This window comes from Varanus komodoensis, unplaced genomic scaffold, assembly GCF_004798865.1.
Source record: "Varanus komodoensis strain SLA01 unplaced genomic scaffold, ASM479886v1 scaffold1, whole genome shotgun sequence".
Classification (NCBI taxonomy): Eukaryota; Metazoa; Chordata; class Lepidosauria; order Squamata; family Varanidae; genus Varanus; species Varanus komodoensis.
Window position 1 is genome coordinate 62,815,474 of NW_025335268.1, and position 25,086 is coordinate 62,840,559.

General features: G+C 37.0%; 1 protein-coding gene across 2 annotated transcripts in view; it reads left to right on the forward strand.

Annotated features, from left to right (window-relative positions):
• Positions 1–25,086, forward strand: part of FBXL4 (F-box and leucine rich repeat protein 4) — a 57,187-nt gene that overhangs the window by 12,761 nt on the left and 19,340 nt on the right. For both annotated transcript variants that reach the window (XR_006414463.1, XM_044427475.1), the window contains exons 2-6: positions 1,815–1,953; positions 4,119–4,719; positions 10,129–10,477; positions 12,813–13,057; positions 20,163–20,376. Coding sequence is in view for 1 of the 2 variants with exons in the window: in XM_044427475.1 (XP_044283410.1) it covers positions 4,211–4,719; positions 10,129–10,477; positions 12,813–13,057; positions 20,163–20,376 (1,317 nt within the window). In the remaining variant the exon portion in view is untranslated. The remainder of the gene's footprint in view (positions 1–1,814; positions 1,954–4,118; positions 4,720–10,128; positions 10,478–12,812; positions 13,058–20,162; positions 20,377–25,086) is intronic.

A 25,086-nucleotide genomic window follows, 5' to 3' on the forward strand; every position in this document is an offset into this window, starting at 1 on the left:
CTAGTATTCCTAGCAGGTGCACTGGAACAATTGCTTTGTTGATGCCTCAACTGTCCCTTGGAACAAGCAACAGTTGTGAGTGGGAGCAATGAGAACTACACTGTAACATTGCTTTGAGTTCTTTGAGAGAGTGACGAGCAGAGGACAAGGATACACATGGAATGATGGTGGTGGTGATGATGAATATGTAGGTTTTTTACCCAAATATTGGTTGCATCAGGTAAACTTACCTTTAATAAATTGGACCTGGTAAAGAGTTGCTTGTGATCTGCCATAGGGCAAGAAGGATGTAACCAACTTACAATCTCAGCAAAAAAACAAGTTTGGAAGGCAAATTTCCTTTGATAATTTATAAGTTTACCAAAATGAAAGCAAGAAAGAAGTCATTCAAGCAGGCTAGTTGGCTAAGTATTACAATGTATTAATTATTGTAATAAAAGAGCTTTGTTTAAATTATTCTCTGTCTGATACTTTCTGCTCTTAATTTTATTCATCGTAAATAATGTTTACAGGTAGTATGATAATTTATAACTTCCTGAGATTGTAAGATACTCCTTTTGCATTCTATTAAATTAGTTTCCCCTATCTAGTGAATTGACATTCATGGTTTATTAATGAATTTATTACCGTTAAATACTGCATGCTAAGCTACATGATACATTTATTATGTTGCTATCCATGTATTTGAGTACTCAGTCTAAAAGCTGCATTGGATGTGTGTCTTAAGGGAAGGGTCCCAAGACTGCTGCCCTGATATGTGGAGCTGGCCTTGGCTCAGGAAATTTCTCCCATGCTGGGAACTGAAAAGCTGACACCCCGGAACCTAATATTAATGACAAGTTAGTCATGGTTAAACATCTTTGCACACTGATTTCAGTGAGATTGTAGTGTGCTTAACTTGTTGTGCAATCAGTTCTGCTCAAGTCTACTTAGAAGTAAGTCTCATTAAATTCTGTTAAATTTATGTTAATTCATAAACTTAGATGAGCTTAATGGAACTTACTTTCAAGTATTGGATTATAGGACTGGAGCCTGATGCTGGATCCAGTCCAATATGTTTACTATTGATGGTAGATGAATAAAGCTGTGTTAAATAAGCATCCTGCCCTGCAGAACTGGAATGAGCATGTGACTGGCAGGGAGGAGTTGGAGGGCTGCATTTTGGTGGATTTAGAGTAGCCTACTTGGTTTGAAAGATCGGTGCAGAGAGAGGAATGCTCTGTCCCTCCTCCACCATCCTGCTTATTCACCTGCATGAAATTACAGGTACTCTTCCTCAGGCAACTCCTCCTGTCCCATAGTGGATAGACTACTACTTAAATAGAAGGCTAAGATAGATCAGCATAGCTTTAAGCACACTAAATAATGCTAAGTGCCATTATTTTATTTCTGTGTTACCTTCATTAAATGGTATGATATCTACACACAGTTATGAAAATGTCTTTACAATTTTTCTTGTGCTTCTCTGTATCATATATTCATTATTATATAAAACTGCTTTTAAACGCACTGAAGTCTGCAGTATATTTCTTCAGAAATATCAACTAGCAAAAGTGGTGGGAGCTATAAAGTTTATACATTTCACCCAGAAGTGATTACACTGAAAGAGATCATACATAGTAACACAAAATGGCTGCTATAAATAGACTATATTGCCCAAGCTGGCTCTTGATACACTTTCAGTCCATTCACATTTTATGGAAACAAAAGGACTCTACTTTTTGTATTCACACACATATCCATATGCATGTTTCACACCTATTTAAAATTTTTTTAATGTGTATGTTAGAAATATATATATATTCCTTTCTTAGGAGATAGCTTCATGGAGTTCTATTTTTGAAACCATTACTGAGGTGTAAAAGCCAACTCTGCTAGATGGATATGTGGAAGACAACTAAGATTTGGGCTCAATCAAGTATTCTTTTAGAGTCCAGAGCTTTTTCTATTGGGGTGAGTGTTCTAACATTGTGTTAATATTTATTTTTCATGTGGGGTGTGGAGTGAGGGACACTGGTGAAGCTTCTGCTTTCAACAGGTAAATTTTGCCAACTTGATATAGTTTCATATTGAAAGTACTGGGGTTGGGATATAGTTACTGGACTTGTAGAAGAAATACCTGAGGAAATTCATATGGACCAATAGACTTGCTTGTTTTATCAAGAATTGCTAGATAGTACCTATTCCTGGATTCAGACACAAATTGTTTAAGTTGGATAGTATATACTGTAAGAATTCTGGCACCTTCTGTAAATTTGGGGATTCTGTGAACTATATCTCAGTATATTTGGTTCTTACAATCCCCTATCAGGATTTTGGATCACAGTGGTTTACTAATTTATATGGTGAATCCAGTATGGGATCATAAAATGGCATAGCTATGTAACAGGATTGCACAACCCACAGGTGGCCCTTATTTGCAGCCAGTGTGGCCTCTCAAGCCAACAGTACCCTTTTCTTGGCAGGTAAAGGTCTTATTTGCATATGATTAGCATGAAGAGCAGTTCCCACTGAAGAGAGAGGTTGGGTCCTAGGAAGGAAGCTGCTGATTGAGTCAGTCCTATATATGTCTGAGCCTTGTTCTACAATGACCCATCTTGGTTACTTCTAAGTAGGCACACAGGACCTTGGCATTTATTGTTGTAAGCCGCCCCGAGGCTTCGGCGAATGGGGCGGCATAAAAATGTTTTAATAAATAATAAATAAATAAATTTAGAATCCTGTTTAAAAGTGCCCCTGAGTAATTTCATTTCTGCTTGCTTAGGAGCAGTAAAGTTTCCTGCTGCTAGTGGCAAAGGAGAAGCTACTCACTAATGGTGTAGTGTGTGGGTGTGCGTGTATACCCCCCCCCACACACACACACGTGCATGCATCTGCACTCATGCATATGGCACCTTTCCCCCACCCCACCTTTAGGACCAGAAAAGTTGTGCACCTTTGCTATGTAATCAGTCTGTGTACTCCCTTGCTCATTGTATTCTGCAGAGCATCTTAGGTTTCCTTATTCACATAAGGTATCATAAATGTTCTTTGGAGTTAAGATTCTGATGCTGAAATCAATTGGATGTTTTTTAACTTTTCATGGGCATGATGTGCTTTATTTGCAAGGCTTTTAAGGTGATATGAAACAAACTTATGTTTTGCCAATTGTTTCAATCTAAGCTGCAGGTGGCGCAGTGGTTTAAACCGCTGTGCTGCTGGGCTGGTAGATCAAAAGGTCACCAGTTCGAATCTGCACAACAGGGTATGTTCCCGTTGCTCCTTCTCGGCTCCTGCCAACCTTGCAGTTCGAAAGCATGCAAATGCAAGTAGATAGAAAGGTGCCACTTTGGTGGGAAGGTAATGGCGTTCCATGCACTTCGGTTCTTAGTCATGCCGGCCACATGACCACAGAGACTGTCTGCAGACAAACTCTGGCTACCTCAGCTAGGAAACAGATGAGCACCGCCCCCTAGAGTCAGGCATGACTGGACTTAACGTCAAGGGGAAACCTTTACATTTAAGCAGCAATTACCCTTTAACAATTGGTTAAGCTGTGCATATGTGCCCGCCCACCCCTTGAGATCTGCAGGAGAGGCCCTTCTCCGGGAACCCTCCGTGAAGGAAATTAGGAGGGTGAGTACTCAGAGGAGGGCTTTCTCTGCGGTGGCGCCCAATCTATGAAATGCACCCCCCAGGGAGGGCCGCCTGGCACCGTCGTTATTTGTTTTTTGGCACCAGGCGAAGACCTTTGTATTCAAATGGCATTTTAATTGTTAATAGTATTTATTCATTGTATTCTTTGGCCAGGGCGACTTAATTTATACTGTTAATTTATATTAATTTAAGGAAGTTTATTTATGGGTGTGAGCCACCCCAAGGCTTCGGCGAATGGGGCGGCATAGAAGTCTCCTAAATTAAATAAATAAATAAATAAATAAATAAAGCAAGCAGATGGGAATTGTAGGACAAAACAAGTTGCCCACCCCATGTTAAGCACTAATATCCACATGTGGCATTTCACATTAATCCATTTTAATGCCATATTAAAACTGAGCAACTTTAATCACTAAAAGTAGTTTTGTATGTTGAATTATTTTTTGTATTGAATGTACTTCATTGTTTTTCTTTTTATTCAGGTGCCTGTTTTTTCTTTAGAACATCCCACAAAGAGCTAATGCTTGTGTCTTGAGGATTCCCAACACTTAGCAATCCTATAATATCTATCTGGATGTCACCACCTTTTCCTATGTTAACAGTTCTGAGCATGTTTTACTATATTTGCCTTCGGCGTCGAGCCAGGACAGCAACAAGGGGAGAACGGATGAACAATCGGAGAGCTATTGAATCAAACAGAGCCTTACCTATCAATGTTGAATTAATCCAATATGCCAAAGAAGTGTTGGATTTCAGTTCCCATTATGGCAGTGAAAACAGCATGTCATATACCATGTGGAATTTGGCTGGAACTCCTAACGTGTACCCCAGCTCTGGTGACTTCACACAGACTGCTGTATTTAGAACTTACGGAACATGGTGGGACATGTGTCCTAGTGCACGGTCACCTTTTACAAGAACACCCTCCAATTTCCATAGTCAAGACTACGTAGAACTTGCTTTTGAGGAACCAGTTTATCCTACAGCAATTCATGTTCTGGAAACATATCATCCAGGGGCTGTTGTTCGGATTTTGGCATGTTCTGCAAGTCCTTACTCCCAAAATCTTCCCAGTGAAGTAAGGTAATTCACCTTGTAAATTTTCCCTTCTGTTTCTTGATAATGAGATTTTTAAATATTTTTAAATATTTAAGAATTTCATTCTTAAAAGAATCTGTATAAAAAGTTTGATGTTTAAACATACATAACCTATTTTTTCTGACTGAGAGATAGTGGCAAACGCATGTAAACTATGGTTGAGTAAGATCACATTTGGGCAACCTTTTCTATTTTCAGCACTGGCTTTTGGATATAGCTTGAGGTGACTGAATAAGTAAAATACAAGAAGCCTAATTACAGTCAATTCATGCTTTGAATTGCCCAGTGAATCACTTAAGAAAAATGTAAAATACATTTGAGGTTTTTTGAGGCTGGAAAAAGCTTCAAGTTTCTGGTCATCCGATAACTAAGAGTTTGAAACCTAAAAGTGAATCCAACCAGTGATTACCTATATTAAGGCCTAGGACTGCTTGAATAATAAAGGAGGAAAATACAAACTTAACAGTCAATAAATAGCATGCAACAACATGATCATACAACCTCCTTTGATTTCTGTATAGTACTTAGTATAAGACTGAGTCAGACTGGGAAGTTAACATTTTGAGGTCTGTTGTGGCCTGACCATGCCTGGCATGTTCTTTCTTCAGAGATATATCTATAGAGTGAGAGAAGCTGGGATTCATTCCACAGGTGCTCCTAGGCTCTTAAAGCATTTTTCTGATACTTTGATTTATTTTTAAGGTGGCTAGATTTCTGTAAGGGAGATTGAATTTGCCATGCTAAAAGATTAAAATACTTGACACACTTGGAGCAAGTACTTTCATTCCTTGCAAATGCATTCCTTTGCAGTAAAAGGGTAAGAAAAGAGAAGAAGAACTTCAACTAGTATTTTTTGACCATAACAGTTAAATAACGGTGCTATTAGTATTGCATCTGAAGTCTATAAAGGTACTTATCAAATTACCCCTAATATTTTTAAACAGTTTCTACTGGTATTGGAGAAAAACATACTATACCTTTGTGATATATTTAGTTAAAGAGCAAATGCACAAAATCTCAAGTTTAAAATCTGTTATTTCTCCCCAATGGTTCTCTGGTAGGAAATCTGGGAAATGTCTCTATCTGAGGCCTTGGAAAGCTGTTGCCAATCAGAATACTATGAGCTACTGGAAACCCTGCTGGGTCAGTGGTTTATTTATGAGTCTGCTTTATATGTTAATTACTGTCATAGCTCACACTTCACATTTCAGTCCTCAAAATTATTATTAATTAGTCATATTCATTTTGCAGATTGAAATCTGTAAACTTCTATTCATGTATGTTAAATTACATACATGTAGAGTGCAATAGTACATAAGCATGGATTCCTAGAGATGAAATGGACTGCTGCTGGGATCAAGTTCCACTCTTTTTTTCCTGCTTGCGACATCAAGCTCAAAATGTGGCTGGGTATAGTAGTATGATAGTAGATGAATTGGGGTCCACAGAAATCCTATTTAATGAAGCATTTCGATCCTTTTTATTCTTAACACACTTTTTCTTAGATGAGTCTTAGTTTGAGTTTCTTGTTATTCAGGTAGATTTACATAAATGAAGGTTTTATCCTCAGAGTTACCAGATACATAAAGAATAGTGCTAACAATTGAATAAGGAATTTATTAAAGCAGACCAAAGATTTAGTAAGTACTTCTTTCCTTGTTGTAGGAGCCGCAGAACTTGTTTCATCACAATCGGGTTAGATGGCTAAGGTTTTTTTTTAAATGATTCTCAATCTACATTTTAATGAAACTGATTTTCTGACCATCATTTATTCTATGTTGTTTTTGTAGTGTAGCATATTGGAAAATGATGAAGTTATATCCTCTGGAACTGTGTTCACATATATAGGGCTAACTTTCTTAGCAGATTGCTAGGCTCTGTATTTGCATGTTATCAAAGCCATTTACATATAGGCATGTTTAATACTTGGTTCTATGATGCCAAAACAAGGAAATGGGTTGGGTGCAAGACATGCAAAGTAGTCTTGCTTGTTCTTCTCCTTGTTGTGAAGATCATAAATCAATCCCTGCTAGATCACAAGAAGGTCCATCTAGTCCAGTGTCCTGTTTCCCGTAGTTAGAAATCAGGACATGAAGGAAATACACCTCCCCATCAAATGATATGCTGTCTCATGCTACCTCTGAACTTCCCTATCCCTGACTAATAGTCATTGTTACATGCATGATAGATATATTTGTCTCTCAAATTCATTGAATCTGTTGAGATTGTGAGGAATGGTGGAGGTTGATGCTGCACTTCTACCTGGCTCTCTTCATTGCTAGGTGTGAAATGTGCTTAAGCAATGAGTGACAATATGGACTTTACCCAAAATTCAGTGGAAAAGAGGGAGCTTTCTTGAAAATTTCATGGCAGGAAATCTTAATTGTTGAGGGGGTGCTAGAGTGGAGAACATTGACATGAAGGGGATAAAGAGAAGATGGCTAAGTGGTCTTTTGCTCTTACACAAGAGCCTGGGGGAAGTGGGGGACCTTGCAAATGTAGTCTGGCATTCATAAGGGCTAAGAAAATTATTTCCCTTTGTGTTCTGAGCTGGGGGTAGGGGGAATTTCCCACCACCACTATCCACCCACCTTGACTTCTTTCCATGGTGGCCTAGTATAGTATGAACACACCCTGTGTGAGAAGGGGGAAAAGGAGGTTCAGCACTCCTGTTTTCAGGGATAGCCCTATATATAGCATAATACCCACTTCCATTCTAAAGAGAGATTCAGAAAAGGCTTAGGAAGCTTTTTTGAGGCCAGGAAGAAGAACATTCTTCATAGCTTCTCTATTTCTTCAGATGAACTCCATCACGTTCCCACCATTGTATGTTGTATTATTGTGCAATTAAGTCAGAAGTTTTAATTTATCATGAATAGCTCTGTTTCTTGTATGCTGAAAAAGATATTGTGACCACACTATGGATCAAATGGGGCACACAATTTGTGTAGTTCTGATTGCAGTAGAAGAGAAAAAAAATGACTTTTTACTTGCAGTAAACCACTGTCCCTGCTCTTAGTGTGACCTTTTGAAATAATCTGTTTTCAGTTTGTTGGGTCTGTGACTGTTGCTCTCCTTTTCAGTCTGTCTAGTCAGAGCATTTACTTTTAAACTGAACTTCTCTGTCTGATATTTATTGTCTCTTGCCAGTGAAACTTGCCCTTTGCTAGAAATTCCTATAGTTCTTGTCATAATAATACTTTTTGATTTATGCTCTAGAGTGGCCTTGAAACTTCTCTCTGACTTGTGCAGGTACTCATCTTGTGTGTCATTTATTCCCAGAATGTGACCAGCCTAGCATAATTGTGTTGTGATGTGTTTTGCTTAAATATTGCCAGTTGGATGGTTGTACTTCATTATTCTGACAGGAGGTTGTCACTGAATATCTGTTCTTTATTAGCAGAGGAGCACAGCATTCAGGTGCTGATTGTGAGCCCTTTCACAATAGAGCTTGCAAACAGTTTCATATGCACCGTATCCAGCTTGGTCCTTTTTATTTAAAAGTGTTTTGGGAAGTTATTATGATTACTAATCCTCCTCTCTGTTTTATTCTCACAACTGCAGCACACCTGTGAGGTAGGTTAGGCTAAGAGTCAATGACTGGCCCAGTGAGCTTGGCTGATGGCTGAGTGGGGACTAGAACCCAGATCTCCTGAGTCCCATTTTAGGGTCGAACAATCATCTCACACAGGTGCCTTCAGTTATAACCCAAAGAGGTTGCCTACTAGAAGATTTTCACAATGACCACCTTTTTATTTTGCTAAGGGTCCTGCCTACGTTCTAGGCATAGTATAGTCCCCAGTTTGCCATCTGGGTAGTTTGTCCAAGATGGATAGCCCTAAGCAACTTGACTAATGTGAAGTTCTAATGTGTGAAGGAACTTGGTGTTGAGTCCCACTCTTCTCATGAAAGATGGTCATTTGGGCCCTACTACAGTAGACCCCTAGATTGTTTGCTCCTACTGAAACCATTCATATATACAGTAAACTCTCAATGAACTGGCACCCATAGAGATTGGTATATGCTGGATAAATGTAGTTTCTGGTTGCTTGAGAGTTACTATTAAAAATACGCTTAAATAATACTATGCCCCATACCATACCATAAACTCTATATTGACTTGATATTAATATTGAAATTCAGTAATTAAAATCAAATTAAGACAAGTAAAGACAAACTTCTACCTTCTGAGACTGAGCCTTAATGTCATAGATCGTTGATGAACCAACCTTAAATTCCTCCATGAGCACTGCACCACTCTCACCTTTCTCAAGCCTCTCGCATATTTCCATCTTCTGCTTGAGGGTAAGCACTATGTGTTTATGCTTACTTGGAACCTATTTTGGCATACTTGGGGTTGGGTGAAAACACAAAATTTGAATAAGAATAGATCCCAATGACCAGTGTGTTTACACACAGTGAATTTGTGGGAGTAGGAGACAAACATGTGGTGCATGAAGTGTGGGCTTACTCATGGTGTGCTGCACCAAGTTTAAACTTGCATTCCCACTAGAAATTGATTTTATGTTAATTTTTATTTAAAGTATTATTTCTTCAGGTTTTTTGCTGGTTGAGAGTGCTGGTCACTTGAGTTTTGGTTAACGGAGAATCTACTGTATTAGCTAACCCAACCTGGTGCCTTCCAGATAGGCAGCAGGACTGGAGGGCACCTGCTTGGGGAAGGTTGCAATAAATTATTCAAGTAAAATTGCTCTTGAAATTACTTCAGAGTTCAGTTTTGTTGAGCCATCTCGAAAGCACCACTGCACTAAATTAAAACTTAGTATTTTTAACATATTGGCAGACCTAATCTGGCCCTGCACACTACTTTCAGAACTTCAGTTTTGCAGGGGAGATGGTTTATTTCTTAAGCTGTTAAACTACAGGCTAGTTGTTTACCAAAAGAACCATTTTTCCAAATAAGGACTGCCTGTTTAAGATCCAGGATTGCAAACTGTCCAAGAAAAAAAATCTCCAGCCAAAAAAATATGTCCAGTCTCACAACCAGTGTCTAAAATACACAGATGCAGTAAGAGTCCCTGTTATGATTCCATCTACAATTACCTGTAATCTTTCAAATGGACTGTTTAATTGCCCTTTTACTGAAATGCATCTTCACTATGAAGTTATTCTCAACATCCATTTCCTCCCTACCACCCTGCCTCCTGGATCTGTGATACGTTAAAAGGAAATTAACACAGAAGAGTCAGTGAATAATGCTAATGTATTATCTAATCCTTTTTTCTGTGAGATACTCATTAAATTTTGCGGAATAGGACAGGTAAAACATTTGATGCTCTTCATTCCTGTAGTTTCAAAATGTAGAACTTTAGTGCTAATAAAATATTTTTTGGTACTGATAATGACATTATATGCATGCTTTTTGTTTTGTAGATGGGAAATCCTTTGGTCTGAGCCTCCTTCCAAGGTGAATTCACCTCAAGCACGACGTTTTGCACCTAGTATCAAACAAATAAACTTTCCTACAAACTTAATTCGTCTGGAAATAAACAGCTCCCTTTTGGATTATTACACTGAATTGGATGCAGTAATACTACATGGTTTAAGAGAGAGGCCTATGCATTCACTTAATACTTCCATTATTGATATGAATGATCTGGATGATGATGATGATGATGGAGAGAGCGAAAGCTTCAGCATGGATAGTCTTAATAAGCAGTTTGGTGCTGCTTCCTTCAGGGAATGCTCAACTAATGGATACTTTGATAAATTGCCTTATGAGGTAAAGACTGGGGGAACTTATTAGAATGAAGTGGAATTGTCATAATGAGTTTGGATATACAAGTTTATTATAGGTTCTCACATGTAGATGGTAATGGTTTCACTTATGCCTGTTCAGAATCCATCCATGATTTTTTCTTTAAAAATACTCCATTAGTATGTTTTGGTAAAGCATTGGCACTTCTCACAACGGTGTTAAACAGTCCAGGTATTGTTTCTTCAGCTGCTAAGATCCAACATGAAGCCCACTGATGTCCAATTATTCCTGAATAAAACTTCTCTTTTTTCATGACCTATTACAGGAAAGAACCCTTTGAAACCTAATTTATCATTTGCCCTTCATGGCTTTGTAAAATGCTTCTTAAAATGAATATATCTTGTTCATTAAGTTCTGTTGATCTTAGAGGAAAGTGTCCTATTTTTGGAACTGTTATTTTAAGCATCTATTAATCCAATTGCTCAAAACAGGGGTGTATTTTTTTTCTCTAAAGGGGAAAGTTTTTGCTTTAAATCCTCTGTTAAGATAGTAAAATACCACAGCCAATCTGTTTCCTTTCTGTGCAATTCTTACGTAGGAAGATTACAAAAATTTCTCCAAGGTTCTTTTAAGTTTTAAACCTGTTTTAAAAGATAAAACATCAGAAATAGCAGCTGCCATATTTTTTTCAGTAATGCACTAGTTTGAAAGAGATTCTGCATGTTATAAGATTAGCTTTCAAAAGCAGATACTCAACAGCATTTTGGGAGTCTTCCTGAATTCATCATGTCTCCTCACATATTCATTATAGTATCAAATTGTGCTTTATGCTATGGTACACACACTCTTAAAAAGCAAATTTCTGACAGACACCAGACTCTAAACTAGCAATGATTAATAGCTATTAGCCTGTAGGCTTGGAACCAGTTGTCTTTGTTTAATCAAAAGCAAAAAAGTACTTCAGTTACATCTTAATGTCATAATCATAATGACATTTCATTATATCCTTTTCATTTCAGGTATTATGAAGTGTAATTTTAGTCTAAAGTGGGATTAACTTTTCTGGTGGTGATACTGACATGTTAAGAGATTTATATCAGTGATGCAGAATTAGTGGTGTGTAGATTATCAGATACATTAAAATGAAATTAATTAAAAGGAGCATTATTGAGTTTTTCATAGTTTTACTAACCATGCTATAACAGAGAAACAGAAGAAGCAAAACTTTGTTCTCTTTGAAGAGTAGTATTTCCTAATTCTTTTATGGCCTTCCTTTACAAATTTCATTGCAATTGCAATGAATACTGTCAGTTTGAAACTACATGTTGTGCTTTTTCAACTAGTTGCTTTGTAGACTCACAAGTAACGACATTCAAACTGTTTCTGCTTGATTTTTTTGTAAAAATTAAAAAAATCTTCTAAGTCATAGCAGCACATAGTATTAGACTATGTGTTAACTATGTATTAGGAGTAAGTAGAAGGGAGACAACTTGCTTCTGTAATATTTCTGACCTGATTCCATCCTCCACTGCGATGACACCGTCATTTCTGCCAGTCACCATAATTATTCCTCAGTCTGTTGGGTTTTTCAAATTTTCATATAAACAACCTCAGCAAAAGTATTTGTTTTGGCCACAGTTGCACTGAAATAATCAATGTGAATGTTAAATAAGCTTGATTTTTCTAGTGATATATGTCAAACTAAAATACGAGCTTGAGATGTTTTCCTGGTGTCTTGCTTTGACTGGGTGGCAACATAGAATAGAATATATCAAGTGGCCATATTCTGAGCAGCTAGAAGATGAGCTTTTATTTTTATTTCTGATATGACTTGGTTTGATTTTATGAAGTGGTACTATTTTATTTTTAAAACTTATATCCCATATATCTTCATCTATGCAGTTTGGAAGAGACTGTTCTGTTGTATGTGTTTGTATTTATAGATGGTACAATCAAACCCTATTAAGAGTCATGGAATTTAGTGAAGCACATGTGTTATTCTCCAAGTGAAATTAACAGGACTTGAAAACTGGGTCATGCCCCATAATAATCATTGCTGAAAAATAACTGATTTTGTATCTGCTTATTGGAGAGTTCATGTGTGCACCAAAGGACTTAACAAGAAGTTGCATGAAAAATGTCTTAAAGACAGAAAATAAAAATTTAAAAAACCCCTTTGTTGGAAGAGTGCAGGGAAATACAACATGGAAGAATTGCATCCTGCACTTTTTCCCTAAGCTGTATTACATTTTTAAACATATCTGTGAAATAATACGAAAAGAAAGGTGTATGATATAGTTTGACTTTTAAATATTAGATAATAATTGGTGTAATCTACTTTCCTGTATTCTCAATTCAGCTCATCCAGTTGATTTTGAGTCACCTTACCGTCCCAGATCTGTGTAGATTATCGCAGACTTGTAAGCTGCTATATCAACACTGCTGTGATCCTCTACAGTACATTCACCTCAGTCTGCAACCTTATTGGGCAAGGATAAATGACACAGCTCTAGAATACTTACAGTCTCGCTGTATCCTTGTCCAGTGGCTGAATTTATCTTGGACGGGAAACAGAGGAGCCATTTCCCTTTCAGCTTTTGGCAGGTCAGTGTTCTCAATAATGATATATTGTACTAAATATATGAGAATTCTCTTCCTCCCTGGAATTCATAAGGTTTTCAAAAGGAACACAAATGTTGTTTTCTTTCTTATTAACCCGACCCTAAGTTAGCAATAGTATTCAAAACTCATAAACAGGTTTCTACACTTTGATTTAAGACAGCAGAAGCACAAAAGCCTTCTTTTGCAGACATTTTTAGGATACATACTTTATTCCAGCCTACCCAAAGCCTATGCTCTTTAAATGCTTTGAACCTCAACTTCCACCAGTTCCAAGCACCACAGCCAATGTTCAAGAAGACTGGGAGTTGTCCTAAACATCTAAGAAGCACTAGGTAAGGAAGTTTCCTTTTCTGCCTATTGCAGAGTGTTGATCACCTTCTGGGGTGGAGGTGGGGGTGTGTGGATGCCATGATTTTTTTATTTTAATCTCTCCATTCCCCTGCTTCCTGTTGGACAGTTGGCTGTCTTTGACAGCTCAGATGATATTTAACTAGGGGTGGAAGGGTGAATGGGTCACTTGCCTCCTTTGGTGCTTCTGATTTCTCACATTGGGACAACTTCAATCTTCGTTCAGGAGGAAAGTAGGAAGATTTACTGGATCACCTACTGCTAGTTAGAGAAGGCTAACTTATCTGAAGGAAAACTTTTTAGATAGAAAAACTAAACTTGAGAACTGCTAAATTTATTATGTAGATTGCAGCCTTAACAAATAATTACAGGTCCTTTGCATAATTACCCAATGTGAGAACAGTGGTTTCAGTACTAGGGTTTACAGTTCAATGGGGAATTATGATGACAGGACATCTGTTTAAACCATCATTTTTGAAATTGATTCAAAAAACATAAATTTAGGATTCCATCTTTAATGCACACCTTAATATGGTGAGGGGGTTTGAGAGTGTCAGAGAAGTCAAAAGCAATGTTAGTACGGGGCCAGACTAATCTGGTCTCCTAGCAGGATCGGCCAAGACAGAATGGTTAAAATTGAGGCAACAGACTACGAAGCACCCACTTTTTTCAGGAGTAATGGTCACATCAGCAGAAGAGAATGGATAGCTTCAACGGTGATTGGGGCAGAGAAATTACTGAAGAGCAGCTATTGGGCAGCATCAATAGCTGAAAGTGACATTGGCAAAGGATCTTTCATAGACAATGGCAGCGAAGCTCAAGCTGACTCTGGTTAGTACTGTGCAGAAGGAGGGAATGGTAAACTGTTTCTGAATATTTCTTACTTTGTAAAGCCTATGATGAAGCAGTGCAAAATGAAACAAGAGATAGTGCCAGAAGATGAGACTCTTAGGTTGGAAAGCACTCGAGCAACTACTGAGGAAGAGCAATGGACAAGTACGAATAGTGCTGTTACTGAAGATGCAACTAGATTAGACCCAAAAGGAAGCCTAGTAGCTAGCATGCACAGAAGCAAAAGGAAAGTCTGATTCAGCACAACATATACAATTGGAACATGGAAGATGAGAAGTATGAATCAAGGGAAACTGACAACTATAAAGCAAGAAATGAAATGGTTAAACATCACAGTACAAGGTGTGAAAGTGCTAAAGTGGAGTGGAATGGGTCATTTTCAGTCGCAAACATGAAGTGTTTTACTCTGGAAAGGACAAACTCCAGTGAAATGGAGTGGCTCTACTATTCTGACAAGATATAGCCTAAACAATAGGGAGTGTAGTATAAAGTCTGACCAACAGATGTTGAAAAAAAAGAACTTTGCAAGCATTCAAGAGGAAATTGCTAACACACCAAAACAAGAAATACTGGTCATCATAGGTGACTGGAACGCAAAAGTAGAATCTAGTAGCAAACAAAGCAGGTGAATGATTCCTGGAATTTTGTGAAGCCAACCAACTATTTATTTATTGCAGATTCATTAATTAAGCAACCAATCAGATAACTGTATACATGGACCTCACCTGATGGTCAATATAGAAACCAAATAGATGACATAATTGGAAATAAGAAATGAAGAAGCTGTATTCTTGCTGCCAAAACAAGACAAGAAAAGAAATAGACCGTGACAGTCAACAATAACCTTTTATATTAAAAATTCAGAGTAAAAGCATAGTGCCAAAACACAGCTTTAGTAACATTTCTGAGGAATTTAAACTCCACATAAAGAAACATTTGCATTACTGAACTCAGTTGACTGTGAATCAGAACAGCCAAGGACTGAAACCAGGGACATTATTAAAGAAGCATACAGAAAGACTGCAGCAAAAAGAAAAAGCCTGGATGAGGGAGGAAATTCTTACAATTTCTATGGACCATTAAGAAGCAAAAGAAATAGGGACAGAATCCTTAATGAAATTGTTTAATGGCTACCATGAAGGGGGAAAATACTTATTACAATGGCCAGTGCAAAGAAATAGAAGAGAACTACAAAAAGAGTAAAATCTAGAACTCTCTTCCAGAAGATCTAAGAAATCAAAAGGCAAATCAAACCTGAATGCTAAAGACTAAGAGGTGAACAGGCTACTTGACCAGGAAAAAAATAAGGAGAAAATGGAAATAATATAGAGAAGAACTATACAGAAAAGATAAAAGGATAACAGCCTCTTGTATAGTGGAATCCTATAAGGAAAAACCTGCAGTATTAGAAAGTAAATGAAAGCTGGAAGAATTAAAGCACTCAGAACAGACAGGGTACCAATAGAACTATTCCAAGCTGCAGAGACTCAATTGGAATATGCCAACAAACATGGAAAGCAAAAAATGACCCACAGGTATACATTCCAATCTGCAAGAAAAAACTTGCAAAAGAATGCAACAATGATAGAATTATTGCCCTAATTTCCCAGGCGAGCAAAGTAATGCTTAAGGTGTTGCAACAAAAAATATTGCCCTACATGGAGCAAGAAATGCATGACATCCAAGGTAGATTCCAAAAAAGGAAAGGGAACTAGAGATTATGCAGCAAACATCTGTTGGCTAGTGGAGTGCGCCAAAGAATTTCAGAAAAAGATCAGCCTGTGCTTTATAGACTACAGTGGGGTCTTCGGTTGTGTGGATCATGAAAAACTATGGGTAGCCTTTAAAGAAATAGGTCTTCCTCTGCATTTGATTGTCTTGATGGATTACCTGCATCATGGTCAATAAACTACTAGTAGGACAGCATGTGGGAAACAGAATCATTTCTTATAGGCAAAGGTATCAGTCTGTATGCAGAACATAAGAAAAGCTGGATTAGAATCAGAGGACACAGGAGTGAACTTTGGTGGAAGATCTGTTGATAATTTAAGATAATACTAGCAGATGAAAGTAATACTATGACAGTAAGTTTAAGGCAGAAGTTGAGCAAGACCAATACGATGTGGATTGACTCCTCCAGAAAGGAAGCTATAGCCTTGAGTTTACAGGAGCTGAGCAGGTCTGTGAAGGACCAAGCATAGATGACTTGATGGCCTGTAACAACAGATTAACTTGGGATGGATCATATTATAATTTAAACAGATGTTTGGTAGCAAAATTAGCTAGCAAGGAGAAGTTGTTTTCAGAATATTGCCATTTAAAATATTAGTGCCAACAAATATTGAGTTTATATGGATTTTGCTCCCTCTGACTTTGGCTAGATGGATTTTGATCTTGTCCAAGATACTGCTATTGGTATCCTGTCTGATAGGATCAAAACCCCTCTTGTTCAGCTAAAAGATCAAACTTTTAGCTAGCTAAGCTCTTACTATTTTTAGTATTTGTTTTTCTCTGGATTGTCTCCTAAAGGGGGAGGTGTGTTTTTTTACTTGCATTTTTAGATCTTTCCCTTGGCGGCACTACAAGGTAGCTGCCTTCACAGGCAGGGCAAGAGGCAAGCGAGCTGCCCCCCCCCCCCCAACAGAATAAAGTAAAAGAACTTGGGGTCTCAGCTCCAGCTCATTAAACAACCACTTTGAACCTATTTTCAGTACCAACAAAAGCATATTTAACAGCATTGGACTGTGGAAGAAACAGGGTACCATGGTGGATGTCTGGAAAGGTGTATGAGGGTGCATTGGTACCCATGGGATAATGGTTATTTTTACAGGTATTCAGCTGACATTTCTGCAGAAGCCTGATTTTCTAGCCAAATTCTTCATTATATGAGTATATTACTGTCAGGTGATACATAAAAAGGGTGATAGTTTTACTTCAAGAGTAAAAGTAACCAGTCACTGATGCAGCTGTTTTCCTAGATTGAGAAGTCAAGTTAATGCATATGTAATGATCCCAGTTGCCCTTAACCATGGTTAAGGAATCATGACCATTAAGTATGCACAAGCTATCTACATGCTTAATTGTAGTTCAGTTTACGATATTTACAGAGCAAAGATTTTTAAATTGTTGATCTAGAATACAGAAAAATGCTAATTATTTCATGCTTAGTTGGGAATGGAAATTATATTAATAGTGAAAATTGGACTATGAGCAGTTTTTACTCTAGTAATTTAAAGGTTTGTATGCCTTTCTTAACCTGACTTATTAAAAATGAACAAAGTGTACATTTACAAATGGAGGTATATTTTCTGTAAGAAATAATTTGCTCTCTAAAAGTTACTCTGATTAGCATTCTATTGTTCTGCAATGCACAAATCTTATTGAACTCTATGAATTAATGAACAAATTATAGGTAGCATTAATTATTGTTAATATATGTTTGGGAAGGCTGGAAATGTGAAGTTTATTATAGAGTCCATTTAAAACTATAGGATGTTATTTGTTATGTTCTGAAAATGTAAGTATTAGTATGTATAGTAGAATAGAATATGTATTAGTAGAATAACTCCAAGAATATATAACAAATTAGAATAGCAATCTAAGAAATCTGACAAGCAAACAGTATATTATCATGAGAGGACAGAATGCTTCAGGCATGTGAACATCCTGAGGCAAAGCTGAAGGTAATTTAACTTATTGATAATGTCCATCTCCTTTGGGTTATGTAAGAATGTCATATTGTTTCACTCATGAGAATTACTAAGTTTGATAAACTTTTATGCTTGAGCTAAAAAGTGAGTTTGGAAATACTAAATGGGACTAGAATTTAAGGGTATTGATATATTTGAATAAATTTATATCACTCTGTGAAACTGTGATGTGACTAAGCAAGGTTCATAATCACATTACATACAGAAAAATTGTTCTGGGGTCTGTAGAATTGTAGAGGTTGGGGGTTTTTTTACCTTTCTTGAAAAGTAAATTTTAGGAAAATGAAGTTTGTGTTCTAGCAGAATGTTCTGTTCAAGTGCTTTTAGAGGGAAAAACATAGAATAAAGTTTTTAACAGTGGGTTCTACAGTCCACCTCTTATATTGATGAAGTATATATTCAGTGATGTTATGCCCCAAATTGTAAAACTTTGTGTGCTTCAGACATTCAGTTCTGTGACTGGACTGAGACTGGTAATCTAAATCCAGACAGTTTTGCCTACAGGGCAGTATAGAAATTAAAATCATCATAATCAAAAACAACTTAAATGAAACAAAATGCATGCTAGCTTCCTTTAGAACAGAAGAGTGCAACTTGTGGTCCTCCAGATGTTTTTGGACTACAACTCCCATCTTCCCTCCCTGTTGGCTATTCTGGCTACTGCTGATGCAGTCCAGCAACTTCTGGAGGACCACAAGATACCTAGCTTTATTTTTGAGTATTGTTTTAACCAATAAGAAATTAGATATGAATTACTTCAGAAATAAATACAGGGTATTTTAAGAAAATTGTACTTTGTAAATACAGTCTGATCTATACATAAATATCTTGGATTAATATTTGTATTGTATATATTAATATATATGAAATATATAAGGCCCATGCACCTTTTCACTCTACTCTTGACATGCCACAGCTCACTCCAGAAGTCTTCAGTGAATGAGTGTTTCCCATTAGGTTACTAGCTTTGGAACAATATCTGAAACCAAGGCTTGAAATTGAATTTAAGATCTTGGCTTTTTCCATTCGGAGAAATGTAATATGAAACTGTTTATTAAAGACTTCCTGGATTAATTGCGACACACCAAGGTGAAAGGAGGAAAAGTGTGACATAAGCTGGAGCACACAGGCACAAGGCTCATGCATCTGTTGAAACTGGAATTGTATGTGTGCCTCACAATGCAAGATGCAGGATGTCCTAAATTATATCTAAAGACATAGTTAATGCTGTTCACAGTTGTCTAGCTCAAGTCTCCTCTTAAAAATATCTCCCAATGTTTCTCTTGATGCAAATCCACTAAGGACGTTATGGTGATGATTTTTTAAACTATTTGTTTGGATGATTGATTAGCTTGTCGCTTATCTTACTTTAATTAAATATAAACCTAATATTGCATTTTTCTTAAACGATACCTAAAGCTACTACATGCTATAACTGATGTAATTTTATAATTTTATTTCTGGTGAAAATGAATTTACTTGATTAGTTAGCACCTTGTTTTGTGTGAACTTTTTCTGTTGTAAATGAGAAAATTTAGGATGCATGCATTTCTCACCATCAAGAGCCCAAATCCTGCCTGACCAGTGGCAAACTTTATCTGCACATGCCGATTAAACATGCATTGTGTTGTGGCAACATATAAAGAATCTCATATGGAATTTCACTGCTATTTTTTCAACACTGAGAACTATTTCACAAGTTACGAAGTGAGAATGCTTCATTTTAGCAATTAACACACAATTCTAGTGTAAACATGGGTTATGCAACACATTGTGTTTTGTGTTTTTGTTTTGTGGAGATTAAAATAGGAAGCTGCAACTGAGTCTCCAGTATAAGCACACACCAGACACTTCTGAACAGGAATTTTGTAGTGGTTGAAATGGACTTTAGCTTGTTTGTTTAGTTGCATCATGATGCTTGAATGGTAGAATTTTAACTGCTGTAGTTCTGACAAAGGGAACTTCCTTTAGCTAGTTAAGTTGCCTTTTCTTGGATTCTGGAGGTCATTATGCTTATCTTCTCAGTTTCCTGTGTTAAGCTACTTCTATATTAACAAGGTTCATTGTTAGGCTTGCATAACTTTGCTCTGGAGCTGCAAAGACATGGCAGGAGAAATTACTGGTTTTATACCCTTTTTCATGCTGAATTACTCCACATGAAAACGTGCCTTTTACAGGTTTCTGAAGGTGTGTGGTTCAGAACTGGTGCGTCTGGAGTTATGTTGTGGCCACTTCCTCAATGAGGCTTGCTTGAAGGTTGTTGCTGAGACATGCCGGAATCTTCAGGAATTAAATCTCTCCTCCTGTGATAAGCTACCACCTCAGGCTTTCCATCACATTGCCAAGTTGTGCAACCTTACCCGTCTAATTCTTTATCGAACAAAAGTAGAGGTAGGAACAATACTTTTTATTCATTGGTACTCTTGGGAAAAACTGAATTATGGCAGTGTTTTACCAACATAATAAACACATATCAAACATAAAGAAATAAAACAGAATATAGAAAACTCTTAATTTTGGAAGATTCGTGCTTGAAAAGACTTTTTAAAAAAGTGTTGTAAATACTATAGCTACATTCCCAGCTGTGACAAGAATTTCATTTTGGTTCATTTTTGTGATGAATTACAAAAATGGAAATTTCTTAATGTTCAGGACAGAAAACTTGTGATGTAAAACATTGAATGTGAAAGGAAAGGAAATGGACAGATTTGTTCATTCAAGCCCAGGGCACTGAGTCTTAGGTCATCCTTCTTTAACCTGGTGTCCTCCAAATGCTTTGGACTGTATTTCCCAGAATTATGGATCATTGGCTATGCTTTCTAGAGCTGACAGGAACTGAAGTCCAAAGCATCTGGAAGGTACTAGGTTGAGGAAAGCTCTTGTAGCTCTTAAAAGTCTGGGTGCAAATCTCTGTTTATTCAGCCATATTATTGGTGCTGAGTAAGATTGTAATGTCTTTTTTCTACCAGGTTACCAATCTTTAACAGGCACATGGCAGGTATGCATACACTCCTGAGTGTGGCAAGTGAATATGGGTCCTTTTTACAGAATGATTTATTACATTTCTGTGCTGCCTAATAACCAAAGCTCCCTGGGCAGGTCACAAAAAATTAGAACTCTAATATACAGCATGGTGAAATGTAACAAAACAGAATATAAACTCTTTAAAAGGTTAAAGCAGAATAGAAACAAAATGAGAACCAGCACCAAGGTACATAAAGATCTAAAAATGTGGTGAGACGTTTAGAAATTGAAAGTCTAAAAAGCCTGGAAAAATAGTAAAGACTTCACCTGATGCCAAAACCCCCGATACTGTAGGCCCCAAGCAAGCCTCTTGTTGGAATTCATTCTACATCTGGAGTGCCACTGCTACAAAGACTTTCTTCTCAATTGCTTCCTACCTCACCTCATTTGGTTGGGGCATCCAGAGGAGGACCTCTGAAGATCACCTTAGATTTACAGCAGGTATATACGGGAAGAAACTGTCCTTCAGGTTACTGGACCTAAGCTATTTAAGGTATTAAATATTAATAGTAGTGCATCCAATTGGGCCTGGAAATGGACTGGAAGCTAGTGCAGATCTATGCCCATATCAACCAATCCCCATTAACAATCTGATTCCACTATTTTGGACCACCTGAAGTTTCTGGACCATTTTCAAAGGCAGATTCCGATATAAGGATTTGTAATATTCTAAATGAAGGGTTACCAGACCATGAATAATAATAGTCAGGTGTCTTTGTCTACATAGGATTTTATTTGATATATAAGTCCAACCTGAAAAAAATTGTCCACGCCACCAAATCCACCTGTGTCTGTGATGACAATGCTGGGTCCAAAAGCACTTTTAAACTATGATCTTGATTCTTATGGGAAAGTTAAAGCTCCACCAGAAGTTAAAGCCTCACCATTTAGCCAGAGCAGTTGAACAACCCATCAGTAGTATATCCATCTTGCCTGGATTGATGTTTATTATACTGGCTCTCATCTAGTCCATAATTATACCAAGGCATTGATTCCGAACCCTCACGGCTGCTTCTCTTTTTAATGAAAAGGGAAGAAAGAGCTGGGTGACCTCCACTTATTGGTGACACCTCACTTTGCATCTACAGAAAGCCTGGGATTTCATGTAGCTGTCGAACATGGGGAACCCTGTGCAACTGCAGAACTGTTGGGACACAGAGCAGTGATTCCCTCAACACCACTTTCTGAAATTGGCCATTTAAGTAGGAGCAGAGCCAGTGCAATGCAGTATCTCTGGTACTCAGCTAAGGCAGCTTATCCAGAAGGATGCCATGGTATTTATAGCCAGTGACAGTTGTATTCAAATCACTTGCCTTTCACTTATCCATCCTTTTCTGAGCAAATGTCATTCTACCTTTGGCAAAGATCGTTTTCATTGCAAAATCAGGCCTGTAGCCTGATTAAAATTGACCAATTTAATTTGATAGCTTTATTCAAGAACATGACTAGTAATCATATGGTCAAGCAGCTTTCCTAAGAAAGGATGTTGGCATTTTACCTGTAGCTCCTAATATCTTCCAGATCCAGGTTAGTTTTTTTCTGGAGTGGCCTACTTATAATCTCCTTTTAGAAGACTGGAGCCACCCCTTTTCTCAAGGAGAAGTTTACTTTTGGATCTAGGCTGATATCCTCTCTCTTTTAGATATAATAACCTATGAAATGCTAGAGTGAAGCACATAGGTAGTTAGCTGGATTTGGGCCAACAGCTCATCTGCATCCTCAGGCCTCAGCAAGTTAAACTCATCCAGTAAAACTAGACTATTCATACTCTTGATATCTCTACTAATAGTGCTGCATTAACCATGACATCCCAAATAGTGTCTGATTTGTCTGAGAATTTAATTTCAATATGATTCAAAAAATGGCTTCATATCTGAAATGGAAAGAAATTGATACTTAAAAAAACAAACCAAAAACATAACACTGCATGTAGCAGAATGTAAAACCAACAGGATTGTCCATCAATTCCTATTTACAACTCTGTTTTATTGAGTATATGGGTTGTCTTGTTCAAGTGCTGAAAAGTTGGTTGCTATTTTGATTAATGTCCTGAGTTTCATTCATGCAAGAAAAATATCCAAGTCCAAGAAATGTAGAGAAAGTGCAGTTTCTTGGACAACATGCATGCTTAATTCCAGCTTTCTAATAGTTGTACAGATACCACACGAAGTATGGTACTTCCTGAGTAAATGATTGAAAAAACAGATTATGGTACAATTGCTTTGCTCAATATTTTTACTTTCTTCCTTATTGGTAACAGAGCACTGAGCTATTAGTTGAACATGGCAGCCAAATGTTGAACAAAATGATTTTATTCCAAAAGAAGTCACCAGTAATTCTGGTTTTCTGGAAAAAGTGGAACTGGAAAAATGTTTGGATGCTCTCATTAATGGTTCCTGATTTAGCCTGTTTGTTTGACTTCTTTTTACAACCCAGCACACATTTTTTTTCTCAATAAGCACACAGAACTAAAATCTAATCCAAAATAAATATATAAAAAGTTTTCTCAAAGGAATAATATATTTTAACCACAATATTTGCCTAAGAGGAAATTAAATTAAGTATAAAATATATTTTAAATCACATATTCAAACACATTCAGCAGTTCATTTCAAATTTATTTTGTTGGAATATTTGTAAAAATGTTACAATACCATATAGTTTCATGTGATACTTGTATTTAACAGAAAATAACATCACCTAAATGAACATTTGTTTTTAGGACAGAACAAAAAGAGTGGATATATCTTATATCAACAATTTACTTTTCTTTTGCAGAGGTAACTGCAGCATCTTCAGGTATACAGTTTCATTGCAGTGTTTAGCAGTTCCATTTCAATTTGAGAAAAATCTGATTCGGATTACAGAGCTGTTTCCCTAAAGAAAGCATATAGGCCAGAGGACATAGGCTGGGGAACTTGGGCAGGCAGGAGGTATTGCACTCCTATCCTGTTTGTTGCATCCTGAGAGCAACTGGTTGGCCGCTAAGCAAACATAATGTGGACTGGACAGTTGCATTAATCCAGCATGACTTTTCTTTCATTCTTAAATGAAAGGAACAGTGATCACAGTCTTAGTTTCAGTTTTTCATGGAAAAATGTTAGTAATAGAGGGACAAATATTAATAATAGAGGGTCAAATATATGATGTATAAGTCATAACCAGACTCAGGCAAGAGCCAACTGCTTTGTGGACAAGAAGGGGTTATCATACCTTATTTTTCAGCCCTCCCACAGTACAGTTTGTCAGTGCTTGCCTTAGAAGAATATAGAAGTTCATATCCTGTACTGAACTCATCTAACTTTATTGCAGAACTATGAATAGACACAAATGTATGTGGTATGGAAAAATTTCCATGGGAAAATTTTGTGTTGGAATTTTTTTACCCCACTTCATGAGAGAATATATGCATATACAGCATATTCCATTTTAATACTTAAATTCCAGCGTGCAAGTGTAACCTCACTGCCAGCTTTCTTCATTTTGGCCAGATGTTGTTAAAAGCACATGGCCAGTCATTCCGGAGTTTGGCAAATAGTGGATCAGTTTTCATCTTGTCTTTTAGACCTTATCCAGTCCTGCACTTTAAATAACCAAACTGCCATGTCCCTTCATAAGATGCAGTGAGCTCTTTTCAAGCTCAAGTTGCAATATATCTTTTGAAATAATTACTCCTTAAAAGCTTCTTAACTTTTGCAAACACTTAATACTTAATTTGTTTCAACTAGCTAAGTAATCTATACATTCTGCTCAGTTAAGACCACTATTATATGCATAAGATTTTTGTGCTGGTGGTCTTGGTATTTGCTGATACATGACTCTTTAATCTTTCATTCATTGAATATGCATTCGCAGCATACTTCCAGAATTTGTTGGCATTGATGCATTTAAGGTGCACAATGGACAATAAAAGTACTTTGTTCATAGTAACTTGACAATGCACATCATTATTTTGTCTTGTATATATACATTATCTCGATTTGATGCTTATCTTTAATTTCTGTTTCCACTTTTGTGTTGGAGCCAGCATGATGTCTTTGTTAATACGACCAAATATAATAATTCTAGTATTTTACA